The 23716-nt window shown below is 55.8% G+C and overlaps 1 protein-coding gene across 2 annotated transcripts; it reads left to right on the top strand.

Annotated features, from left to right (window-relative positions):
* The first annotated feature begins 7953 nt into the window (after positions 1-7953).
* On the top strand, positions 7954-22770 carry ANKRD24 (ankyrin repeat domain 24). Of its 2 annotated transcripts, none has more exons than XM_017642327.3 (21): positions 7954-8316; positions 8972-9142; positions 9247-9377; positions 9455-9543; positions 10416-10480; positions 10997-11054; positions 12409-12479; positions 12667-12773; positions 12961-13148; positions 13642-13670; positions 14227-14307; positions 14447-14554; positions 15245-15289; positions 15379-15477; positions 16310-16382; positions 16618-16736; positions 16868-18382; positions 20251-20418; positions 22090-22215; positions 22416-22481; positions 22634-22770. In XM_017642327.3, exons 1-21 carry the CDS (start codon positions 8278-8280, stop codon positions 22709-22711), a joined length of 3426 nt encoding a protein of 1141 aa, XP_017497816.3. In that variant the 5' UTR covers positions 7954-8277; the 3' UTR covers positions 22712-22770. The 2 variants fall into 2 exon arrangements, with proteins under 2 accessions (XP_017497816.3, XP_017497819.3); XM_017642330.3 differs by having other exon boundaries at positions 7978-8316; positions 9056-9142.
* The last annotated feature ends 946 nt before the right edge of the window (positions 22771-23716 follow it).

The raw sequence follows: 23716 nt of genomic DNA on the forward strand, positions 1-23716 counted from the left end.
CGTTTAAGAAACCCATGTTGAGCACCTACTGTGTGCAGGGGAGACACTGGATAACAAAAGTAGCACCTTGTGGCTAGCGATGGATAGAAACTGGTGTCCCGCCAATGAGGGAGCTCAGAGGAGGCACCTGACCCAGCCTGGGGGCATCCAGGAAGACTTCCTGGCGGAGGGGATGTTGCAGCAAAGCTCTGAAGAGTGAGTAGAGATGCGGAGAATGAGCAGGTTGCGGGTGCCGTGGGTTAGGGAAAGCAAGCTCCTGGTGGAGAAACAGCAAGTGCAAATGCTGTAAGAAAAGATAGAAGGTGGCTCATTCCAGAAACTGAAGTTGGCTCAGAGATGTTAGGGAAACACGTTGGTGTGTTCCCACCAGAGCCCATCAGCCGACAGGCAGCCCCACTGCAGGGCTGTCCCCTCCCTCGGCTCATCCCCAGCCCCCTGGGGCGGCCACCTGCTCAGAGCTGATCTGGTGTCAGGTGTCCAGCTGAACACTTGGAGCTGCTGGTGTGAGCTGGTGGCCCAGCTGGGAGCAGGAAACCAGAGCTGGCAGTGGGCACTGTGGCCTGATGCTGGAGTCACTGGAGCTGTAGAAGGTAGGAGGGGAGGGAAGCCTGGGATAGAGAAAAAAGAGGCCTGTGTGTGTCCCGGTCATGCTAAGGATCCCACCCTTTGCTCCGCTTAGGGGACATAACCTCTTCCTGCTGCTGCTCAATATCCTGCCTGGCCATCAGGCCCTGCTGTATACACCACCTCCTCCAGGAAGCAGCTTTCTAGATGAGGGACCTCCCCTCCCCCAAGACCACAAATTCCCTCCTGCCCAGGCGACCTGTGGACTCCTCTCTTGGGTGTCATTATACCCTGTTCTGGGTGTGACCGAGTCCGTTAGACAGGGACAGGAGAAAAGGGGTGGAGTGGGTGGTGAGTGAATGGTACACTGATTGGTAGAGAGGTGAATGAATGGTTGGGCAGTGGATGGACGGGTGGGTAGATGGAAGGGTAAATGGTGGGTGTGGGATGTGTAGGTAGGTTGGTGGATGAAGCGTGGTTGCAGAGTGGATGAAGGAGCAGGAGAACATGAGTTGGGTGGGTGAGCTGAGGAGGGCTGGCCAGTGGGTGGATATCCATACAGGCTTGCGTAGAAGGAAGGATGCACAGGTGAGGGGATGGGTGGGTACACCAAGAGAGGGATGGCTTGGATAATTCATGCGCAGGTGGACGTGCCTTCACAGAAATCCACTCAGAATAGGAAGGAATCCCTAGTGATACACCTAACAAAACATTCTCTTGAGGTACCCCTGTCTGACCTCCTTACCCACACATGCACAGAACATGTAACAGGCCAAGATAGACAGACATGCATCCACACACATGCATGCAGCCATTATCCCAAACCTCTGCTCACTTTGGGTGAATTGCCTGCTTCCGCTCACACAAAAGCCAGCCTGGTGCAAGGAGGCTTGGCTGCAAGGATGTTCTCTGATTATCCAAGAAATGTACCATTATGCTAAGAGGCCTCAGCCCCAGGCCTGGCCCCCCAGGAGCTCCTTACCAGTGGGGAACACAGAACCAGCCTAGATACTTCCAGCATATGAAGCCATGGCTGGGGCAGAGGAAGGGACCCAGCCAGGGAGGGGGGATCCCAAGATGGGGAGTTAGAGCTCAGCCTGTGGTTGATAGGCAAAGCTGATCAGAACAGGGGATTTTACAACTGGGCTATGAAGGATAAATAGGAGTTCACCAGAGACGAAGGAAAAATCACATTCTGTGCAGAAATAACTGCAGATAAAAGCTGGGAGACCAGAAAAAGTTCAGTCTGCTTGGGCAACAGGGAATACTGGTGACGCGCATTTATTGAGCACGTGCGGCTTGCCAGACTGTGCTGGGCACTTCACTGGAAGCGGACTACATGTTGGTCAAAGGAGGATGATCCCCCTCTTTTTAAGGGTGAGGGAAGTGAAACATAGAGGGCAGATGACCTGCTGGAGGACACACAGCAGTTAGGAGATGGGGTAGGTCTGTGTCCTGCTCTAGGGGCTGGGACAGCCCAGGGAAGTGGAAGTGGTCCTTCTGAGGAGCAGGGACAGGTCCTTTATCCCAGCCGACCCTTGCCCTTCTCCAGGTGGCCTGGGTTGAGGAGAGACGCATGACGTGGCTATGAAGACCCTCCGGGCACGATTTAAGAAGACAGAGGTGAGTCTGAGGCCCCGGAGGGGCGCAGCGTCCCTTGACTTCAGGCTCTTGTCCTCCAGGGCCTGGCTGAAGGTCTACTGGGCTTTGGACTATTGTTCTCTGCCCCTCCTCGGGTTCTTTATCACCAGGCCCCTCCCTGTTCGATCTCTTTTTTTGGTTCCTCACCACCCCCAGGTTCAAGGTACCCCTTTAGTTTCTGCCCACCTCCCCTCCCTTTCCTCTCTGCTGCCCATCTCCCCACTGCTTCCTGGACAGGCTTTGCATCCATCACACCTTTGCCAGGGCTGTTCCCTCCACCTGTCTGCATTGCTGCCTGCCAAACCCTCCTCAGCCCTCCCAGTTTGACTCCAACAACACTTCTAGAAAAATCTCCGCTCTCCCCAGCTGCAGTGACCACTTGCTTTTCTGAGGGCTCGCTTCCTCAGTTGCCCTGATTTGTTGCTTTGGAGTATCTGTTCAGCAAATATTTGTATCAGGCGCCGTCCTAGGCCCAGCTGAAACAGCTCTGTGCAGAGCAGAAGAATCCCTGCCCTGGTGGGGCTGACAGCCATGTGGGGGAGGCGGCCACTGAACAAGACAAATCAGTGGAAAGGACTATTTTGTACTGTGCAGACAAAGAAGGGCAAGGAAATGGAGCTGGAGCAGAGGACTTGGTTGCAATTTTAGAGCAGGTTGTCAGGAAAGTTCACCAAGAAGACCAGAGGGGTAAGAGGGACGGAATTGTGTGTCTATTTGCAGGAACTGCATTGCGGGCAGAGGGCACAGCCAATGCGAAGCCCCTGCGGTGGGCCCGAGCCAGCGTGCCTTGCAGCCGTATCTTGCACTGGGAACCCCCGGAGATAGATGCTCCTCCTTCCTCAGTCGTCCCCACTCCCCCCTGGGTCCCTAAGCCCCTGCTAGTGTGGGGTGGGATCAGGACACAGACAGAGAGAACCTAGTGCGGATTCCCAGCTGGAGTCAGAGCACCCCTTTGTGGCTGGGCTTCGTCGAGCTTGACTTCACACAGCACGAAGAACCCAGCGTCCAGAGAGGTTAACTCATCTCCCAGCCCCAAAGCAAAGCAGAAAGGCAAGGTGCAAACCCACATGTGCCTGACTTCAGAGCCCTTGGCCTTTGCACCATGTGATAGGGCTCCCCACCTCCTGCAGGCGTGGCCCCGAGCAATCAGAGAGGCTACCTGGAGGAGGCAGTGCTGGAACGGAGGCTGGAAGGACAGGGAAGATTTAGGCAGGTGAGGGCACACGAGGGGCACAGGGACCAGTGTGGGCAGAGGTTTGGAGGCTGGGCCAGGCCTGATTGATTAAGGGGGATAATGGGATGATGACAGGTTCTTTCAGCTGGAGCAAAGAATGTGAGCGGGAGCTGAGGCGGAAGTGGGTGCGGCCCAAGGTGTCCTTGAAAGCCACATGGAGGGACCAGAAGAACCAGGCTGGCTTTAAAGACCAGTGGCTCTGGGTTCAAATCCTTCCTCTGCCCCTGACCAGCTGGGTGGGTGACTTTGGGCCTGTCACCACCCTCCTGTGGCTGCCCTCAGTTTCCCCAGCTTATTTTATTCATTTTTTTGTCATTCATTTCAATATTTCTTTCTATTTGTTAAAAACTTAGGTTTCATGCCATTGAATTCATTTGTCTACATTTCATCTTATTTTCATTTTTATTTGTTTGTTTTTGAACACTACAAAGAGTTGACCATGTGTTTTACAGATGTTAGCTCTAATCCTCATAACCATCATAAGGAGTGAGAGCTTGTAATACTCCCGCTTTATACATGAAAGGAGACCCGGAGAGGTTAAGAGACTTGCCCAAGGTCACACAGCTAGGAAGGGAGACAGCTGACCTCCTCCAGGGCTGCGCAGCTAAGAACATGATTGCCTCTTGGCAGGGGGTGGAGAGTTCATCAGTTTAAGAGGAAAAGAGGGAGAGAGAGAGAGAGACAGAGAGGAATAAATGGCTCATTTAAGCAGCCTACAAAATGGCATGAGGTCGCTTCATTCATTGTGGAATGATCTTAGAATTTTCCATCCCATTTAGAATCTATTCCTAAATTAGATGATTCACATTTCCCCACAAAGGATTTCCAAGAAGTGGTAGCCGGTGGTGCACCAAACCATACAGCTTCTTGATTTCAAAAACAGAATGGTACTGACATCAAATCCTTCAGAAAAATTTGTGCAGGTTAAAAAAAGACAATCTGGGACGTGGGTGTGTTTTGATAGGTGTGTGGCATGGAGCTTAGGGGGGAGAGAGAAGATGGGTGTTAAAGCCTCACGCTGGGGGTGAGGGTCTCAGGGTGGAAGTGGGGGTGTCCAGAAGGGCGGGGACAGTATTTGCTCTGAGAAGAGATGGGCCTGGGCTGGGACAGCATGGCCTGCATATGGGAGGCCTGGGGGCCACAGGAGGGCAAGAAGCTTGTCCTTGCCCAAAGCCCAGCGTCTCACCTCCATCCCTTCCTCCACCTGCCTGGCTTCAGGTTCTCAGCAGGCAGAGGGAGTCAGGTTTAGCTTTTGTTCAGCCTCCCCAAGGGAGGAAAGCAAACACCGGTGACTGCAGAGGTCCAGCCTCCTTGTCTAGCTGACCTTCCATTCTGCTGTCTCAGCACCCTGTCCAGCCACTGTGCCTCTGTGCCAGCCCTCCCTGCCGTCTGGCATGCCCTCCTGCCCCTTCCTGTTTCTCTAATACCAGCCTTTTCCTTCAAGGCCCTGACAGATCGCCACACTTGCTCTGAGCCTACTTGATTCCTCCCTGGGCCTCCGGTTTTCCATCCATAAAATGGGACCTCACTGGGGTCGTGAGCCTCGGCTCTGCATTCCTACCGACCTCCTGTCTTTATTTCTTGTTTTAGAAAAATCCCACAAGCGAGAAGATTGGGGTTTTCAGAGATTTGTAGATTCTCAGTGTCTCAATACTTCCTTGGAAATCTCTCTCTCTTTTCACTTTTATTGTCTAGAGTCACTATTTCTTTCACTGGTTCAACAAACATGTATTGAGCACCTACTGTGTGCCAGGCCCTGTCATGGCTGCTGGAGATCAGGGCCAGCTTGGTGTACCTACACTCAGAAGGGTCCCATGTTTGGTTTAATGCTCTGTTCTCACTATCTTGGAATTCTTCATAATTTTTTGAACGAGGGGGCTTTACATTTTTCATTTTGCACTAGGCCCTGCAAAACCTGTACCTAGTACCTGCTGGGGATACAGCAGCGACCAAAATGGACAAAGCCCTTGCCTGTGTGAAGTGGGCCGTGGGGGGAGGGAGGGTGCTCCAGAGGGGGGCACAGCAAGGACAAAGGCCCTGAGGTAGGACTGAGAGTTTAAGGACCCGAAAGGAGGTCACTTGGCAGGATGGTATGGGCTGGGGGAAATGTAGGGAGAGGTGAGCTCAGGGAGTTGACAAGCGGGACTGCTTAGAGCAAAGGTGGGCATATTTTTCCTGCAAAGGGCCAGACAGTAAGTATTTTTGTGTTCTTGGGCCTTCGAGAGCAGCCGTAGGCTCTCTGTAAATGGATAGGCGTGACTCAGCCCCAATAAAACTTTATTTGCGGACACTGAGATGAGAATTACATTATCATTTTCATGTGTCAGGAAATACTGCTCTTCTTTTGATTTTTCTCTCCCAATCACTTATAAGCGTAAAAATGCTTCTTAGCTCACAAACCGTGCAAATGCAGGCAGGGGTGAGATTTGGCCGAAACCAGACTTTGCAGACTCCCTGCCTAGAATGTCCTGGGCCCCGGGAGCAGGTCTGCATTATTATTTTAGGCTGAGTGAGTTCTCGAGGCTTTTGAGCAGGCATGAGATGAGATCGGATGCAGACGTTAGGAAGCTGGTGGACATGGGACAAGGGGCCAGGGTAGAAGCTAGGTGACCAGGGAGGAGCCGTCCACCAGGCGGAGCCCCAGGTGATGGGGCTGGGGCGCGGGAGGAAGGGCTGGACCTGGACAGTCTACAGCATGGGTTGGAGGGCGGATTGAGTGTGGGGGGAGAGAGAGAAGTCAGGTAATGCCAAGCTTGGCCCGAGCCCCTGGCGGGGTGGCTGTGCTCCTGGCATGCTGTGGCGGGTGGGGTTGAGGGATAGGGGGATGAACGGAGGTGCTTTGCAGGGAGTTTGTCGGAGCTTTTATACATCCAGGAGGGTGGTTGGAAATCCAAGCCCGAGCTGGAAGATCCACTCCACCCTCCTCTTTGGAGCCTGAGAGGGTCTCCCCGCTTGAGTATAGGGAGGCAGTGTTCTCGAGGCCCACCTCCCCCAGCTGCACGTCACCAAGCTTTCCATCCACCTGCCCCCACCTCTCCCTCCTCCTGTCCAAAGGTGTCTAATCACAGACAGTGGCAGTGATCCTGCCCACAGGGATCCTGGCTGATGTCCAGGGACATCTGTGGTTGGCACAGTGCAGGTCCTCCTGGCATCGGGTGGCTGCTCAGCCTCCCCCAGCGCCCAGGACAGACCCCCACCCCGACGTCAGCAGTGCTAGAGCAGCTTTGTGGTATGTCTGTTGTATTTGTCTATCTCATTTAGCATTGAGTCAAGAGACCCAGAGGGGGAGAGTGATTGGCCCAAAGTCACACAGCGAGTATACAATGAACAAGCTGGATTCAGCCCTCTGCTTCCTTTCTGCAGTCATTGGTCCTACTCAGGTTCCAGAAGGGCCATCTCTGCACTCGTCCCTTCTCCCCCCTGGAATCCCAGTCTCCCGCCTCTGCTGGCGCCTTCATGAACTTGCAGCCACACCAACCTGTTGGACCATCCCGCCTTCTGTAACCTTTTGGGGCTCTCCTGATGCCCTACACTCCTGGTTCCCTTCTCCTGCCCAGGACACCCCTCTTCTGCTCCACCCTTATGCATGCCTCCCATCGCCAACCCCACGTGGTCCTGGGCCAGGGCACAGGCAACTACATTGGTTCAGGAAAGCGATAATTTCATGATTTCCCCCAAACATGACCCTGGGTCTGCCGCCTACCTCCTCCCCATCCTCCAAGTTCCAGTAGAGACGTCTCTTCCAGGAAGCCTTCCTGACTACCTCAATGGTGTCAGGAGTCGTCTATGAGCTCCCAGCTTGCCTAGGCCTCCCTCATTAATAGTCCCGACCACCCTGGCTCATATATTCGTGGGTGTGTCTGTCTCTCCAGGGACATCTGTCTTTGTCACTGCTGAGTGCCAGCACCCAGTGCAGGGCCAGCTCCCCCTTCCCCACCCAGGACAAATGGACTGGATGAATGAAACTTGCGTGGCTTAGAGGGCTTGGCCTTGTGAGTCATTCATTAACTCAGTGGAAGTCCCAGGGAGCCAGGTCCAGTGCCAGGGAGGCCTCAGCCTGGCCCTGTTCTCAAGGGGCTCCCAGTCTGGCAAGAACTGGGGAACCCAGCCCCTCCCAGCCCCCCGGAGGGCTGTGTCCTCCATCTTTCAGTAGTTCAGCTGGGCACGTGTTCTGTCTTGCATTCCCAGACCCCATATGCACATGGGCTCCGCTGCCCCTCGTCTTTGATGAATGAATCCACATTTATGCCGCACTTAAGCTGTGCCAGGCACGGTGCTGTGGAGCGCTTTGCCTAGAGTATCTCATTTAGGCTTCCCAAGAACTCTCCGCGGTAGATACTGTTTGTTATGAAACCCATTTCCCGGATGAGGAAAGTTGAGTCCAGATCAGGTAAGGAAACATCTCTGTTGAGTCACACAGGTGGTCAGGGCGTGGGGTGCGGAGGACAGGGCCCTGGATTCAAGTTCAGGTCTGTCAGTCTGACGGACGCACGAATGAATGAGCGAAAGAGACAGTGGGCGGAGATGGCAGCGCGGCTGTAGGAGGCCCCGGGGGCCCAGGCCAGGAGGCACCTGCCGCCCGCTCGGAGGGGGCGGAGGCGACGCGCGCGGGTCCCTGGAGATCCGGTGGGAAGCCTGCCGGGGGCGCGTCCTCCTGGTGGAAGGGACATCAGGTGGCGCTACGACGGCGCCCCTCCTCCAGAGCCTGGACCGCGCCTGGGCCCTCCCCGCGCCCGGGGAGGGGGCAGCGCTGGGCGAGACTGGACCGCGCCAGCCCTCTCCCAGCCCCTCGGCCCGCTCCGGTCCCGTCGCCTCGGCAAGCCCGGGGCCCGGCCGCCATGAAGCAGCTGTGCCTGTGCGCGGCCACGTCCTTCGCGGTAGGGTCGGGGAGGGGGCGCGGGAGCGGGCGGGGTGCAGGGGCTTCCCCTCCCCACCCCCTGACTGCCGGGCCTTGACCCCCCACCCAAGACCCCGGAAGGACAAGTGCGGGGGGTGGCTGGGGAGGGGTACCTTTGGGGAGGCAGTTTTGAGGACAGATGGGGGATACTGGAGAATTTAGAGGGCATTCAGAAGAATGGTTTTGTGGGAGCAGTTTTAGATGGGGTCGTGTAAGGAGACAATTTGGACTTTCTTTTGGGGGATCGTTTTTTTTTGGGAAAAGATGACATTTGGAGAACAATTTCGGAGGACATTTAAGGGATGTTTTGGGGAGGGCATGATGGGGTCATTTGGGGGATGGTTTTGGAGGACAGGAATTTGGGGGAGACAGTGTGGAATGCATTTTAGGCCATTTGGGGGACAGTTGTGGCATTTCAGGGGCAGTCAAGGATAGGTGGCAGAGGACTGTTCTGAGGGACCTTTAAAGGGACATTTTTAGGGGTTTCTATGGGAAGACCTTGGGCAGCCCTTCAGATAGAAACGTGATGTTGGAAATGTGGCTTTCACTATTGGATGGGGCTGGGGGCCTATGTATGGGGGACAACTCTTTGGCAAGATGCTGGGAGCTGATCTGGGGTTGGTTTTACGGGACAGTGCCAGCGGTGGGTGTTGGATGGACCCGGGCCAGGCTTGGGGGTGCTGTCTCAGTCCCCCACCCAGGACCACCTGCCCCCACAGCTGCGGCTCAGCCCCACTGACCCAGGCTCCTGCCCTCCCTGCGGCCCCTGCCCCATCCCGAAGCCAGCAGCCAGAGGCAGGCGCCAGGCAAGTGCCCAGGGGCGGGCGGTGAGAGCCGGGAGCCCCTGGCACGGGAGCGGCGAGGGGGCAGCGGCTGCCTGGCCCCACGCTCCTCTGGGTGTGCCCCGCAGAGCCAGGACTGGGGCAAAGGCGATGAGCGGCTGCTGCAGGCTGTGGAGAACAGCGATGCTGCCCGGGTGGCTGCCCTCATCGCCCGCAAGGGGCTGGTGCCCACGAAACTGGACCCCGAGGGCAAGTCTGCGTGAGTGCCCACAACCTGGGTGTGTGGTAGCCGAGGGGAGGCTATCCTGTGGCTGACCCCTGACCCCTGACCTCCAGATTCCACCTGGCCGCCATGAGGGGTGCAGCCAACTGTCTAGAAGTGATGCTTGCACACGGCGCCAATGTCATGAGCACAGATGGGGCAGGTACTCTCCACCGGGCCCAGGGGAGAGGGGAGGCAGTCAGACCAGGTGCCCAACCTAAGGGTCCAGCCAAGGGCCCTGCTTCATGGTGTCAGTGTCCTGCTGAAAAAAGGGGTTCCCTGCAGTGCCCCTAGGGAGGCACAGGGGCACGTCAGGCTGCAGTGCCCACAGAGAGAGACTGCAGCTGGTGCCAATCAAGGTGACTGACAACTTGATGGGGAGCAACTGGGACTCAGGCATTAGGGGTGTTAGAGGAAGTAGTTGGATCAGAGGAATATCTGAACTTGAGAAGTATCTGGGGACCGGAGACTAACCAGTAGTTTGGGGGTCGTATCTGAACTCTGTGGAATACTGGGCCGGAAGGAGGATCTGGGTGTGACATCACTAGGGACTTGAAGGGATACGTGAGACAGAACGCATGGCGAAAGGCAGTAGCTGGGGCTCAGGAGTGACTGGGTGTGTGCACAGCAGCCAGGAGATAGGGAGTATCTGCAGATTACAGGGTATCAAAAACGGAACACAGCCCATGGCATAAATAGGGTGTACGGATTGGCAGGAACATTCAAAACAACTGTGGATTCTGAGGGGTGTAGCTGGAGCTTCAGTGTAGGTGAGCATATAGAATAGCTCAGGACGTGGGGGGTAGCTGGGGCTAGAGGGGCAGGTGGGTGGGTGGGGAGCTTAGCTGAGACGAGATTGTCTGGGACACAGGTTAGCGGGGGCTTAATCTCTGGCCACAGGGAGTAGCCTGGTTTTGAGAAGTACCTGGGGTTTGGGCATTCACTAGGCACAGGGGATCCCTTGACACAGGTTTGGGGAGTGGCCAGACACTCCTGGAGTTTGTGGGGCCCTTGTAACTCGTCTCTCCGTTTCAGGTTACAATGCCCTCCACCTGGCAGCCAAGTACGGGCACCCACAGTGCTTGAAGCAACTGCTGCAGGTCATTTACTTCCTTGTCTCAGATACTCCCTGAGCCCAGATACTCCCCTGCCCTGACTTCTCCTGAGTTCCAGCAATTCCCTGAACACCCAGATACTCCCTGAATTCCAGGCCCTCCCTGGCTTCTTTGACTCCTGAGCCTGAGCTACTCTGTGTCCAGATACTTCCCACGCCCGGCATACACTCCCAGTACCAGATGGGTCCCAAGCCCCGGGCTTCTCCCCAGATCCTAAGTGCTTTCCCAGCCACAGCCACTCTCAGGCCTCCCATCGAGTCCCCGAAGCCCCAGCTGTGCCCGAGCTGCCAGCTATTCCCTCTCTCACCTCTCTTCCTGAAAGCAGAGTCACTTGGGGACCCCCAAAGAGATGGGCTCCACAGAGCAGGTAGGGGGGAGAGCAGAAGGGGTGAAACAAGGAGCGTGAAATACGGCAGAGCCTCCAGACAGGCAGTTCCTGGAGAAATTAGGCACTGAAGCGGGACGGCTCCCCCCCAAATGACCCAGCCCTCCCCTCCGCAGGCGTCCTGCATGGTGGATATTGTGGACAGCAGTGGGTGGACGGCCCTACATCATGCAGGTGGGTGCAGCCCCGTCTCCATCTACCCACCAGAGCCCAAAGGCTTGGGGGTTATTCTATCCAGGGCCCTGCCGAGAATGTTCCATTTCCTTCCGCCTCCTTCCTCATTGAGCACCTACTGTGTGCCAGGCACAGGGGCCCCGCATTAATCCTCAGCGACCCAGTGAACCACAGACAGTTATCCCATTGGACAGACATGGTAATTGAGGCTAACCCACAAGAAAGTGGGGAGGACCCAGGCCATCTGACCCCATAGCACTGCCTACTGTATGCCAGGCCTGGGGGAGGATGATTGGGAGGGGGTGGCTGGAGTGTAACTTCCTTTGAGGAACTGCTAGGGAGTCTCGGGAATGCCAAAGGTCCCTCCCGGCAGCCTTCAGAATCATAAAATCCAAACTCCTCTTCCGAGGGAGGGGAGAGGATCCATCTAGCCCAGGGTCCGTCCGCTGTGCCCATGAGGTTAGGGAATGGCCTTCATTCCCTAGGGATGACTTTGTCTTTTGGGAATACAGAATAAATTTGGGTTTGCTATGGGGCTCAGTCACTGCCTCACAATTCCCTGCAGCCGGAGTATGCTGCCACCTAGTGGTGGCGATGCCTGTGGTCACCATGGAAGCTTTTTTTTTTTTTTTCATTCTATAAATATTTATTGAGTTCCTGCTCTGTGCCAGGCTCTGTTCTAAGCATTGGGATTACAGCAGGAAACTAAATCCCCTACTGCCTGGGGCACACAGCAGGTAATCAGATAGTTTGTTGATTTATCCGGGAACACCTCTCATGAACCCTCCCTTCCCTCTTTGAGGCTCAACATACTGTCTCCCACTTTCTTGATGCTACCAAGTTCTTTCCCACCTCAGGACCCTTACCCATGCAGTGACCTCTATCCTGGTCCCCCTCTCACCTTCAACACTCAGAGCTCTGATCAAACCCCAAGAAGCCTGCCTAACCTAAGCGGTCTGATCCCTCTACTAAACATAATACTCTGTGTAAGAGGGCTTGGTGCACAGTAGGTACACAATAAATGCTGGTTGGATCAAAGAGGCGAAATACGTGAAAATTAATCAAAAGTTCCACCTTAAGAGGGAACCACAGTAGAATGTAGAAAGCGCTTGGAACTGGGAGTTAGCCAATCTGGGTTGTTATTGTGGCCCTGCCTCTGACCCCTCTGGGTGCTGATGGATCTGGCTGGGCCACAGTTTCCTCATCTGTAAAGAAGGAGTCATACGTTAGTTACTGCTTTCCCAGGGATGGTGGGAATTTTTCCTGAAATAAAAGATAAGAATCACATCTAGGCAGAAGGCCCCCAGAAAATGTCTAAGTGTTGCCCCGCCTGCCCACCCCCTTCGTATTCCAGCTGCTGGTGGCTGCATCTCCTGCTCAGAAACGCTCTGCTCCTTCAAGGCACATCTGAATCCCCGAGATCGGGTGAGCCTCTGGGATCTTTTGGGGAGAGATACTGCCCTTGAGGTACACTGCCACCAAGTGGCAGCATTCCAGGCACCCTTTGGAAAGGGTGAATAGGTTTGGAGTGAAGTTCAGAGGCAGTCATATAGGCTTCCCTACCTCCCTGTGCCATCCTATCATGTCTTATCCCTCCGCCAACCCCCATCAGTCAGGTGCAACACCCCTCATCATAGCAGCTCAGATGTGTCACACAGATCTGTGCCGCCTCCTCCTGCAGCAGGGGGCTGCTGCGAATGACCAAGACCTGCAGGGCAGGTGAGCATCTCCCCTCCCAGACAGTTCATCACGTACTGTGGGACTTTGCGCAAGTCTCTGAACCTCCCAGGGTGGGGAATCTAGCTGGCCTCCCCCCACCGACCCAGCCCCACTCCAGCCTGGGTGTTGAGGAGGGCTTGGGGTTTGAGGCTGTCCTCACCGTCTCAGGAGCGCCCTCTCCCTGTAGGACAGCCCTGATGCTGGCCTGTGAGGGGGCCAGCCCTGAAACGGTGGAGGTGCTGCTGCGCGGCGGGGCCCAGCCGGCCATCACGGACCTGCTAGGCCGCGACGCTGCTCACTACGGAGCCCTGGCAGGGGACAAACTCATCCTGCACCTCCTGCAGGAGGCAGCCTGGCGCCCCTCGCCGCCCAGCGGTACGCAGGCCCTGCCTCTGAGCAGTTTCAAGAACCTCCTCTCTTCCAGGCAGTTGCTTGTCCACCCTTTCTGCCCTTACCGCGGAGGGTTTCAAGATGTTCCTATTTGCCGCATTATAGGAGTTTTCATGGCTTCCCCGATCCCCTCAGGACAGTTTCAGAGAGCCCAGGACTCTTAGAATAGTATAGGGGTCCACTCTGCTTTCTGGGTTACTCCTATTCTTGGGTCTTTGCCTTTCTGAGAATTGGGAATTCTCCCCCCATCCCAGTGGTGCCATTATCCTCTTCTTTTTTGATAGTTTCAAGATCCCTCTTGTCAGCATTCTGCCAATGAGTTGGTTCCTACCTTAAAAATCCTGATTCTTGGGGAGCTGGGAGAGCCCCCCCATAAGTCCCCTGGGCTCACTAATGCCCGTCCTAGGGCTGGGAATGAAGTCCCAGAGCAGAGTGGCAGAGTGCCTGACCCTGCTTCCCTCTCTCCCTCCCCTCCTAGAGGACGACTCAGGAGAGGCGTCATCTCAGGTATGGATCCCTGAGCCGGGAATGAGCCCCCCTCCCTGTGCACACACTGCTTGCTAGTCCCCTCGCCCCCAACCTCTGTGGGAAGAGAAGGAAGAGGTGCACCCCCGCCTCAGGGTTATTTCCCGGGAGGACCTGTTTGGGAAGAATGCTGCCTTCAAGGTACTCGCAGGGCTGGGTGAGAACATGCTGTGGGCGGAGCTAAATCGTGGGTGGGGTGGTAGAGGGGTCTCACACTGGTGAGAATCCAAGCATGGGGCATGTCTGGCCTCTGTCGCCCAGCCCTGTGGCATCTCAGCCGCAGAGGGAAGGGAAACTTGGAGACTACCTGATCTAGCCGGGGAAAGTACCAAGGCGTGGAGGGGGCTCCCAGGGAAGGTGGTCTCGCTCCCTTTTATGCTGGGATAAGTGAGGACCATGAAGAGACAGGGACTTGTTCGCGACTGCACAGGAAGTGAGGGCAGGGTTTGGATCGATGACCTAGTGGGCGGCTGTGTTGGTCTGTTTGGGTGGAAGGCTGGCATGTCTCCCATGTGCCCCCTTCCACCCCTTCCCCCAGAACTCTGTGTCCAGCCATGACCACCGAGGGGCTCATAAGAAGCGGAAGGCACCCCAGCCCCCCGCCAGCATCCCTTTGCCGGTGAGAGATGCCCCGGCCAAGGGGGGAGGAATGGGGGATCTCCAGGGAGGAGGGGGAGGGGAGGCTCTGGTTCACGCATGGGCAGGGACAGCCCTTGGACCTCGTGTCATGGTGTGGGTCTCCGGGATGGGGAGAACAGGATGATCAAGATGCCTACGAGGAGATTGTGCGGCTGCGACAGGAGAAGGGCCGCCTGCTGCAGAAGATCCGGGGTCTGGAGCAGCACCAGGAGTGCAGGAAGCGGGAGGTGCGGGGCTGCAGAGTCCCAGGCTTGGGCTAAGCCTGGAGTGGGGTACAGTTCTTGGGGAAAGACTCTCCCTGCCTCTCCTGCCTTCTGTCTCCCTTTCTTCCCCTTACTCACTCTGCTGCAGCCACCTAGGCCTCCTAGCTGGCCCTCTCCAGGCACCATCCTGCCCCAGGGCCTTTGCATGTGCTTTGCCTGCTGCCTGGGGTACCCCTCCCCCAGGTGTCCCCATGGCTCTCTCCCCTCCTTCAGGTCTTTGCCCAAACATCTTTTGTCAAAGACATCATGCCTGGTCCCTTTATTTAAAATAGTGACACCCCCCAACTCACTTCCCCATTCCCTTTACTTTTATTCAAAGCAGTTATTGCTTTTGGAGATAGCGTAATTTTTTCTGTAAAGACATTTGACTGTAAGCCCACAAAGGCAGTCATGGTCTATAGTGCCTGGCTCACCATAGGTGCTTGATAAATATTTATGGAATGAGAAAATATTTGAGTGAGGGAGTGAATGAATGAATGAATTATTGGCCAAAATTGGAGTCTGGCGCATAGCAGGCATTCAGTAAATTCTTAGTAATGAGTGAGGGGGCAGAGCAGTTCTGGAAGTAGAGGAGGTGCCTGTGGTTGGGATAGAGGGCTGCTGAGCGAGGCCTCCCAGCCGAGATCTAAGCCCCGTCTCGTCTTCTTCTGTCAGCTGCCAGAGGCAGAGGCCAGCTCCCTCCGCAGCTTGGAGAGACAGGTAGGCAGAGGGTGGGGGGAGAGCCAGCCGTCGGCTGCCCGGTGTTTCCTCCGGGAGGCCGGCCGGACTCTCCACCGCCCTCCTCCCAGGTGCAAGAGCTGCAGCAGCTGCTGGCAGAGAAGCAGGAGGAGAAAGACAGTCTGGGACGGGAGGTGGAAAGCCTGCAGAGCCGGCTGTCCCTGCTGGAGGTGGGCTGGGCAGAGGGCCGGGCAGGCCCGGGCGGCGCGCGGCGGGGTGTCTCCTGCTGCGGTTACACAACAGAGTTTGCTGTACCTGCAGACACACCAGACAGACACACGGTCACACACAGATCACATACCCACAAACACACATTACATACACCAGACACTTTTCAAAATGCAGCTACACACGTATATGCAGAGATGGACACCCACACGTATACCTGTGGTCTTACATGTCCAGCAGGTGAACACACAACCAACACCTGTGTGAATACACAGTCACATGCATTGTACACAGAAGCACACACGTATACAAAGTCAAAACAGAGTGAAATGCAAATGCAAAATCACGTGCAGTCACAGGAAATCACACGAGAGCAGAGGCCACTGTGCATATCCCACAGGGGTGCCCACCCATGCACCCACATGCTCACCACAGACCCACAAACCCTGAGCCACACAAATGTACTATTGCAGGCATTCACACGCACACGTAGACATGGTCAGCCCCACGTGACCCCAGGGCAGACTCCCAGATGCACCCTTATGAGGACCCATCCCCCCATCCCTCTCTCAGTCCCATGTATCCAGGTGGCACATGCAGCTCCCAGTTGTGGGGGTTACAGTCACACACTCAGGCACTTGCTGGGGAGCCCAACATAACTCCATGGCACAGAGTTGAAATCAGTAGACACTTGTGGACCAAACACAGCCAGTCTGATGCTCTGGGGGAGTCCGAGGGACACAGGAACACCTCTGTGCACTCGAGATCTTGGGTAGGACATGGGGGTGGGATGGGCAGGGGGGGCCTAAGACAGACCCTGGCTCCCACCCCCAGAATGAGCGGGAGAACACCAGCTATGATGTGGCCACCCTGCAGGATGAGGAGGGTGAGCTGCCCGACTTCCCAGGTGAGCCCCCAGCCCGGTCCTCCTTCCAGGCACCCCTGCCCATGTGGTCCCTGGAGCCCCAGGGTGTCAAGGCCTCAGTTGCTTCCATGGAGGGAGCTTGAAGCTAGTGGGGAGGTTGGCCCTCACCCATTAGTTATTCTGCTTGCTTGAGGGGGCCCTGACTCACCACTCCAGGCCCCCAGTTCCCATCCCCTGTGGCCCGGGACCCTGCACCTGACTCCTTGTCGCCCACCAGGGGTGGAGGCAATGCTCTCCAAACAGCTAAGCGCGTCCGCCCAGGAACTCTTGGTCTCACTGCAAGAGCAGGTGGCTGCGCTCACCAGACAGAACCAGGAGCTGAGGGAGAAGGTCCAGGTGGGGAAACTGAGGCCTGGGGGAGTATCTGAGGACCCAAGGCCTCGTTCCCCCAGGGGCTGGGAGGGTGGCAGGGCCATCCTGTGCCCCATGGCCGCTTCAGCTCCTGCCTGGCCATCCCCACCCCGCAGATCCTGGAAGACTTCGAGAAGGACGATATGGAGGCGAACGGTCTGGCGGAGGTCATCCCCCTGGCCCTCTATGACTCTCTCCGGGCTGAGTTTGACCAGCTCCGCAGGCAGCACGCTGAGGCCCTGCGGGCGCTGGCGCAGCAAGAAACACAGGTGGCCCCTGGAGAAGGAGAAGCAGCTCTCGGGGAGGGTAAGGATACTGGAGTCAGGACCACTGGGAACGGGCCAGCAGCCATGGAGCTGGATGGCGCTGGGGCCCCAGAAATCAAAGTTACCGGGGCCGAGACAGCAGGCGAGGAGGTGGCAGGAGCAGAAGCCGGGGAAGCCAGGACTTTGCAAGTGGCTTCCTCTGGGGCTGAGGCCACAGAAAGAAAATCCAGGGGCACTGAGGCCATGGGAACCGAGGGTATGGTTGCTGAGGCTTTGGGAACAAAAGCCACAGGGCCCGAGGTCACAGAAATGGAAGTTCTAGAAGCAGCAGGAAGCCTGGAAGCAAAGGCCACAGGAGCAGAGAACACGAATACGAGAGCAGAGGGACCCGGGCAAAAGGCCAATGTGAGTGCTGTGGAGGCAGAGCTCACCGGCATGGAGGCCACGGGAGTGGAGGCCACAGCCCCAAGGGTGCCCCCAGGCCCTGTCCTACACTCTAATGCTGCTGAGGCCTCAGAAATGCTGCAAGCAGAGCTGGAGGCCAGGATTCGTGCCCTGGAGGAGGCGCTCCGGCAGCGAGAGCAGGAGGCTGCCGCTGAGCTGGAGGCGGCCCGTGGCAAGTGTGAGGCCGTGGAGGCCGAGGCAGGTCGGCTGCGGGAGCGGGTGCGTGAGGCCGAGGGCGCTGGGTCCGGTGGGGGCAGCAGCGCTGACACAGTCCAGCTGCGGGCGGCCCTGGAACAGGCCCGGGAAGACCTCCGAGACCGGGACTCCCGCCTCCGGGAGCTGGAGGCGGCCTCGGCCTGGCTGGATGAAGCCCGGGCGGGCCGGCTGCTGGCTGAGGAGGAGGCCCGGGGCCTGCGGGCAGAGCTGGCTCAGAAGGAAGAGGCGCGGCTGGAGCAGAGCCGGGAGCTGGAAGTGCTACGGCAGCAGCTGGCCGCAGCCAGGGCCACCGGGGAACAGCATCGGGCAGCGGCCGCCGAGCTGGCCCAAGCACGGGATGCAGCCGAGGCCCGGGCTGCTGAGCTGGCCTCTGCCTGCGAGGAGGCTCGGCAGGGCCTGGCGGAGCTGCGCGAGGCCTCCGAGGCCCTCCGCCAGTCAGCGGTACCAGCCTCAGAGCACCACCGGCTACAGGAGGAGGCTCTCGAACTGCGGGGCCGGGCAGCCAGCCTGGAGCAGGAGGTGGTGGCCACAGGCAAGGAAGCTGCCCGGCTGCGGGCAGAGCTGGAGAGGGAGCGCGTGGGCAGTGTGGCCCGCTTGGAGCACGAACGCATAGTAGGTGCGCTGCGGGCAGATGTGGTCCGGCTGGAGGGGCAGCTGGAGGAGTTAGGCCGACGCTATGAGAAGACCAGCGCTGAGGTCTTCCAGGTGAGTGTGGCGGGGCCCCCGCCCAGCACACCCAGTGGCCACCTGGTGGTCTTGACCCTGCAGCTGTGAGATATTTTGACCCCATCAATTTCAATCCTATAGACATTTGCCCCTACCAGTGTTTCCAGGTGGGTGTTTGACCCTGCAGCCATTCTGACCTCCTAGATGTTTCGACTTGTGTTTCTTTTTAAAAACCTCTTGGTTATTTCAGCGATGTCATTTTTTTTTTTTTAATGGTTAACATTTTTTGTGATCTGTTTATAAAACCTCTGTGTATCTCTAGGTCATGGAGATATTCTCAGATGTTTTCTTCCGGCATCTTTTAGGTTTTTTTTAATTAATTTTGTTTTGGTATCATTCATCTACAATTACATGAAGGACATTATGTTTACCAGGCTCCCCCCTTCACCAAGTCCCCCCCACATCCCCGTTCAGTCACTGTCCATCAACATAGTAAGACGGCATCTTTTAGTTTTACCATCACGTTAATGCTTCATCTCTCATTGTGTGTATGGTGTGAGTTAGGGATCAACATTCAACATTAATTTTTTGGTAGGCAGCGAATTGGACTTTTTGCCCTGATGTGTTTACCTAGTGTCCATTACTCTGCTGTCCCTGTTTTTTTTTCCCATCTGGCTGTTTTGAGCTTGTTATTTTATCATATCATTTTGACACTTCAGCCCAAAAGTAGGAGGACTTATTTGCAGGGATTTTTGATCTAATTATTTTGAATCCAATAGGTTTGACTCTGAGTTTTTTAAGCCCAGAGACTGTTTTGTTGTTGTTGCTGATGGTGGACTTTTTGACTCCATCTCCTTTAACAACAAAAATACTGGCGGCTCTTTTAACAAGTATTTTAATACAAAGCCACATTCATTACTTGTCAGGAAAGCATTTTCCTCTCCTTACCCCTATTTACTCATGTGTATAATGGACATAATAATAATAATGCCTTATCCTCACATGAAAATTAAATGGCTCAACTAATATAAATTACTTAGGATAGTGATGGTACAAGTGACCAATAAATGGCAGCCAGAATTATTCTTTTTCCGAGAACATGCTTTTAAGCCAGTTAAGTTCCGATCTACTTCCTTAAGTTCACAGTCTCACTAACCTAAGTTTGCCCATCTTCATGCTTTTTTCCTAAATTTTACCTTTCTCAAGATCACTTCTTTTTGGGGTAAATTTTGCAAGTGTGATTAGCTTCATCAATCAGTGTAGTTTTTTTTTAATTGTTAGTGTATAGCCAATCTGTATTAAGCGGAACATCTAATTATTATCCATTTCCCCGGAGGTATTATTTCTATAAAGGCCAGTGCCCCCTTCCAGGGTCAACTGTTGCGAATCTAATCCTGTTCTGATTTTGACATTTTTGGGAAAATGCAGTCATTGTCTTTTGAACATTAGTTTGCTTTTCATCCAGAATATTCTATTTTTTTCTTTCATTTTGCAAGAAACCTATAAACCTTTCTGCCTCTGGCAGAGAAAATAATATTAATGATAATATCACCAACTTGAATATAGCACTGACTTTGTGCCAGACACTGTCCTAAGCATACTCCGTGTATTTGCTCATTTTATCCTCACATCCACACTGTGAAGTGGGGGCTATTACTATTCTCATTTTATATGAGGGAACTGAGGCACAGAGAAGTTAAGTCGCTTGTCTAAGGCCACACAGCCAGCAGGTCAGAGGTGCTTGGCAGAGGCAGAATGTTCATAGAGCTCCGAGGGATTCCAGAACTTTCTGAGTCAAACTCCTTGAGGTCAAAAGGTAGCTTAAGTGTCCTCAGGCCAGAGCAGCAGCATCAGAAGAACTCTGGGGTCCAAATGTCCTCAGGGTCACATGTGGGCTTGGGCTGCAGGTGCAGCGGGAGGCGCTGTTCATGAAGAGTGAACGGCACGCGGCAGAGGCCCAGCTGGCCACAGCGGAGCAGCAGCTGCGGGGGCTACGTACCGAGGCTGAGCGGGCGCGCCAGGCCCAGAGCCGTGCCCAGGAGGCCCTGGACAGGGCCAAGGAGAAGGACAAAAAGGTGCATCCCCTTTGCCTTTGCTCAGTCATGGGAGGGAGGCCTGCTCAGCAGAGGCTGGGGGGAAGCTCAGCATGTCCCAGCTGGGAGGGTCTTGGGAAGTCAGCCCATTTTCCAGACAGGAGAGTGGGGCACAGAGATAGAAGGAGACAATTCAGACACATGGGCTCATGTTCCAGCTGTGAATGATGGCCGCAGCAACATGTATTGAGTGCTTATCACAAGCCAGGTCTGTGCTGGGTACTGTACATGGATCAATGCATTTAATCCCCACATCAAATTCTCACAAGATTGGTGTTTTTCCTCTCCCTATTTGAGGCACAGAGAGGTGAAGCCAGTTGCCTGAGGCCACACAGCTCTGCAGTGGTTCAGCCAGCGTTTGGATCTGAGTTTCCAAGTTCTGCTCTTTAATGATAGTGATGATTAACAGCAGCCTCTGGTTATTCAATCGGGTGTTTCTCAAACACTATTACTTTTAATCTCCCACAACCCTAAGAGCCAGAAAGCATTCTTATCCCCATTTTCCAGATGAACAGACTGAGGCTCTGAGAGGCAAAATGGGTAGCTCAGAGTCATACAGCATGTCACCAGACAGTGGTTGTGACCCTCAGAGCCCCAGGAGCATTACCACAAAGTTACCCACCCCAGCTTGCTTTGTGACCTTGGACAAGTTGCTTGACTTCTCTGAGCCCCAGTTTCCACGTCTGTAAAATGAAAATAAAACTATGGCAGAGATTATGGTTTATTTGTAGCAGGGTTCCTCCCTCTCAACCCTAGTGGTGTTCAGGGCTGGGTCCTCTGGCGGGGGGCTATCCTTGGCCTTGGGGGGGTGTTGAGGAGCCTCCCTGGCCCCCACCTACTCAAGGCCAGGAACCACCCTCAAGTCATGACAACACCAATCGTTGACCGGGGTCCTGTTGGGGGCAGAATGGACCCTGATGGAGAGCCTCTGATCTACAGTAATAAGAATAAAGCTCAGCATTTATTGAGTTGCTGCGGTTTGCCAGGCACAGTTTAAACTTAATCTCTGTTCAGAAGCACAGTAACCTTCTAAGATGAGAACCACGATTCTCCTTATTTGACAGAAAGGGAAACCGAGGCTCAGGGGTTAAGGCATCTTTCTAAGGTCTCCTGCGAGAAAGGGGTGGAGAGGGATGCAACCCGCTGTCTGACCCAGCCCGACCGGCCACGCTCTCTCCTGCTTTCCTGTGGCCAGCCTCCATGTACCAGAGACTCCCAGACAGCGTGTGACAGGATCAGCCAACGTTTTCTGTAAAGGGCCCAACAGGCAGTGGTTTTGGCCTGCAGGGTAGACAGTGCCCAGCTCTGCCCATGCGGCTGGAGCCTTAGACGACCTGTAAGCCAAAGGGTGTGGCCATACGCCGATAAAATGTTAAGTCTGAACGCAGCCCTGTGAATTTGACTTAATTTCCCCATGTCATGAAATAACCATTCCTTTGACTTTTCTCCTCCAACCATTTAAAATGTGAAAACCATTCTTAGCTCATGGGCCAGACCCAGCTTGCGGGGTGCAGTTTGCGTCTCAGGTGGCACTTTCCCTGACAAGCCTCTGTCCCTTTGCTCTTCCCACTGCTGCCGAGGAGAGGGCCCCAGCCCCCAGCCCCTGGCCCAGGGCGGCCCTGATACGCCCCGCCTCCCTTGCCTCCCCCACAGATTACAGAGCTGTCCAAGGAAGTCTTCACTCTCAAGGAGGCACTGAAGGGCCAGCAGGCGACCCCAGGCAGCCCCGAGGTGGAGACCCTGCGAGGCCAGGTGAAGGCTCTGCAGGAGCAGCTGGAGGTGAGGGCTGGAGCAGGAACCCCAGGACAGTTGTGGGTGGGCAGGAGGTGGGGTTACACGTGCCAGGCACGGGAGGAAAATATTTCAGTATTTTAGCACTGGTGCATGCCATCAAAATGGGGGCTCGCGGTGCAAAGGGGCGTTTTGTTGTGTTTTGGAGGGGTACCACATTCCTGAGCACCCCTCTGCCACGCCCACAGGAGGCTGCCAGGGACCACGGTGCAGTGGTGGCCCTGTATCGAAGCCATCTCCTGTATGCCATTCAGGTGAGCTCCCCTGGCTCATGTGCCTCTCTCTCCATCTGTACTGGGGAGGCTGGGCGAGGGGAGGGGCGCCTGGCTGCCACGGTGGGAAGGGAGGGGACGGAGAAGCAGGGCCAGGAGCAGCCCGGCGTGCTTTCCGCTCCCCCCCACCCCAGGGTCAGATGGATGAAGACGTGCAGCACATTCTGAGCCAGATCTTACAGATGCAGAGGCTGCAGGCTCAGGGCCGCTGAGCGTCGGGGCAGGGACCCTCCGCTCCGCCCAGCAGGCCCTGCCCCGGGTGTCTGAGCTCACGCACCGACCATCTGCACTGGGGGGCTAGCCTGGGCCCCTTCCTGGCAGTCCCTGGCGGTCTCTGTTGCCACCCTGGTCCCTGCACGGACTGGCTAGTCGAGACCCTGGCTCTGACTGTGCCCCGCCCTGCCCTGGATAAACTGAGTCCCCTGCCCATCCGCCACCCCAGGAATAAAAGCTCTCTGAGCAAAGGATGAACACGTGAGGCCTGATTGCTGGGCTCCCGCAGCAAGGAGGGGGCGGGGGACCCAGACAGGGATTAGGAATAAGGATGATACAAGACACACCTCCAGCCAAAGACTGTCCCAGCGGTGAACACGCGTGAATGCACGATTTAAAAAAGTTAAAATGGGCACCAACAGGTCCATGTTAAGGGGAGGCAGGATCCAAGCCCGTGAGCCTTGCCTGTTGTCTGCTTGCCCCCACTCCCTGTCCTGGGTGAATCCCCCAAAATCCCCTGGGGCTTCTCGGCTCTTCCAGCCAAGGCCAGGGAGGTGGGGCGTGGCTGTGGAACCCCTGCATGTCCGGCGTGCCCCCGGGGGTTTCCTGGTGTCCTGGGCAGGCACTGTATGTCCCTCAGGGACTCAGCCAGTCCCCGGCCATCTCTGTCGCCGAGAGCACGTCCTCAGGTGGTGCCTGCCTCCCCAGGGCTTGTGTTCCTGCCTCTCTGCGGCCCGGAGGGTGGCGTGCGGCTGGCAGGGTGGGTCCGCATCACTGTGGTCACAGTGAACGTGCCCTGTATGTGGGTGCTCAGATCTCTCTGTGCTCCTATCTTTCTTTTTTGGAGTTTTTGTCTCTGTCTCTCTGTCTCTGTGGGTGTGTGTGTCTCTTTCTCACCTCTGTCTCTCTCTCCTCCAGATGTCTCTCTCTTGTCTGTGTCTCTCTGTGTCTCCATCTGTGTCTGTCTCCCCCTCGGGGTCCCCCTCGCCCTCTCCGGCTGGGTC

This window comes from Manis javanica, chromosome 13 (genome assembly GCF_040802235.1).
Source record: "Manis javanica isolate MJ-LG chromosome 13, MJ_LKY, whole genome shotgun sequence".
In the NCBI taxonomy this organism is placed as follows: domain Eukaryota; kingdom Metazoa; phylum Chordata; class Mammalia; order Pholidota; family Manidae; genus Manis; species Manis javanica.

Excerpts from the sequence above, each read along its gene's own strand:
- ANKRD24 (XM_017642327.3), top strand. The coding sequence starts at position 8,278 with ATGAAGCAGCTGTGCCTGTGCGCGGCCACGTCCTTCGCG. Across the intron at positions 11,055-12,408 it reads GACGGCCCTACATCATGCAG|CTGCTGGTGGCTGCATCTCC; the intron begins GTGGGTGCAGCC and ends TTCGTATTCCAG. Across the intron at positions 15,478-16,309 it reads GCCGGCTGTCCCTGCTGGAG|AATGAGCGGGAGAACACCAG; the intron begins GTGGGCTGGGCA and ends TCCCACCCCCAG.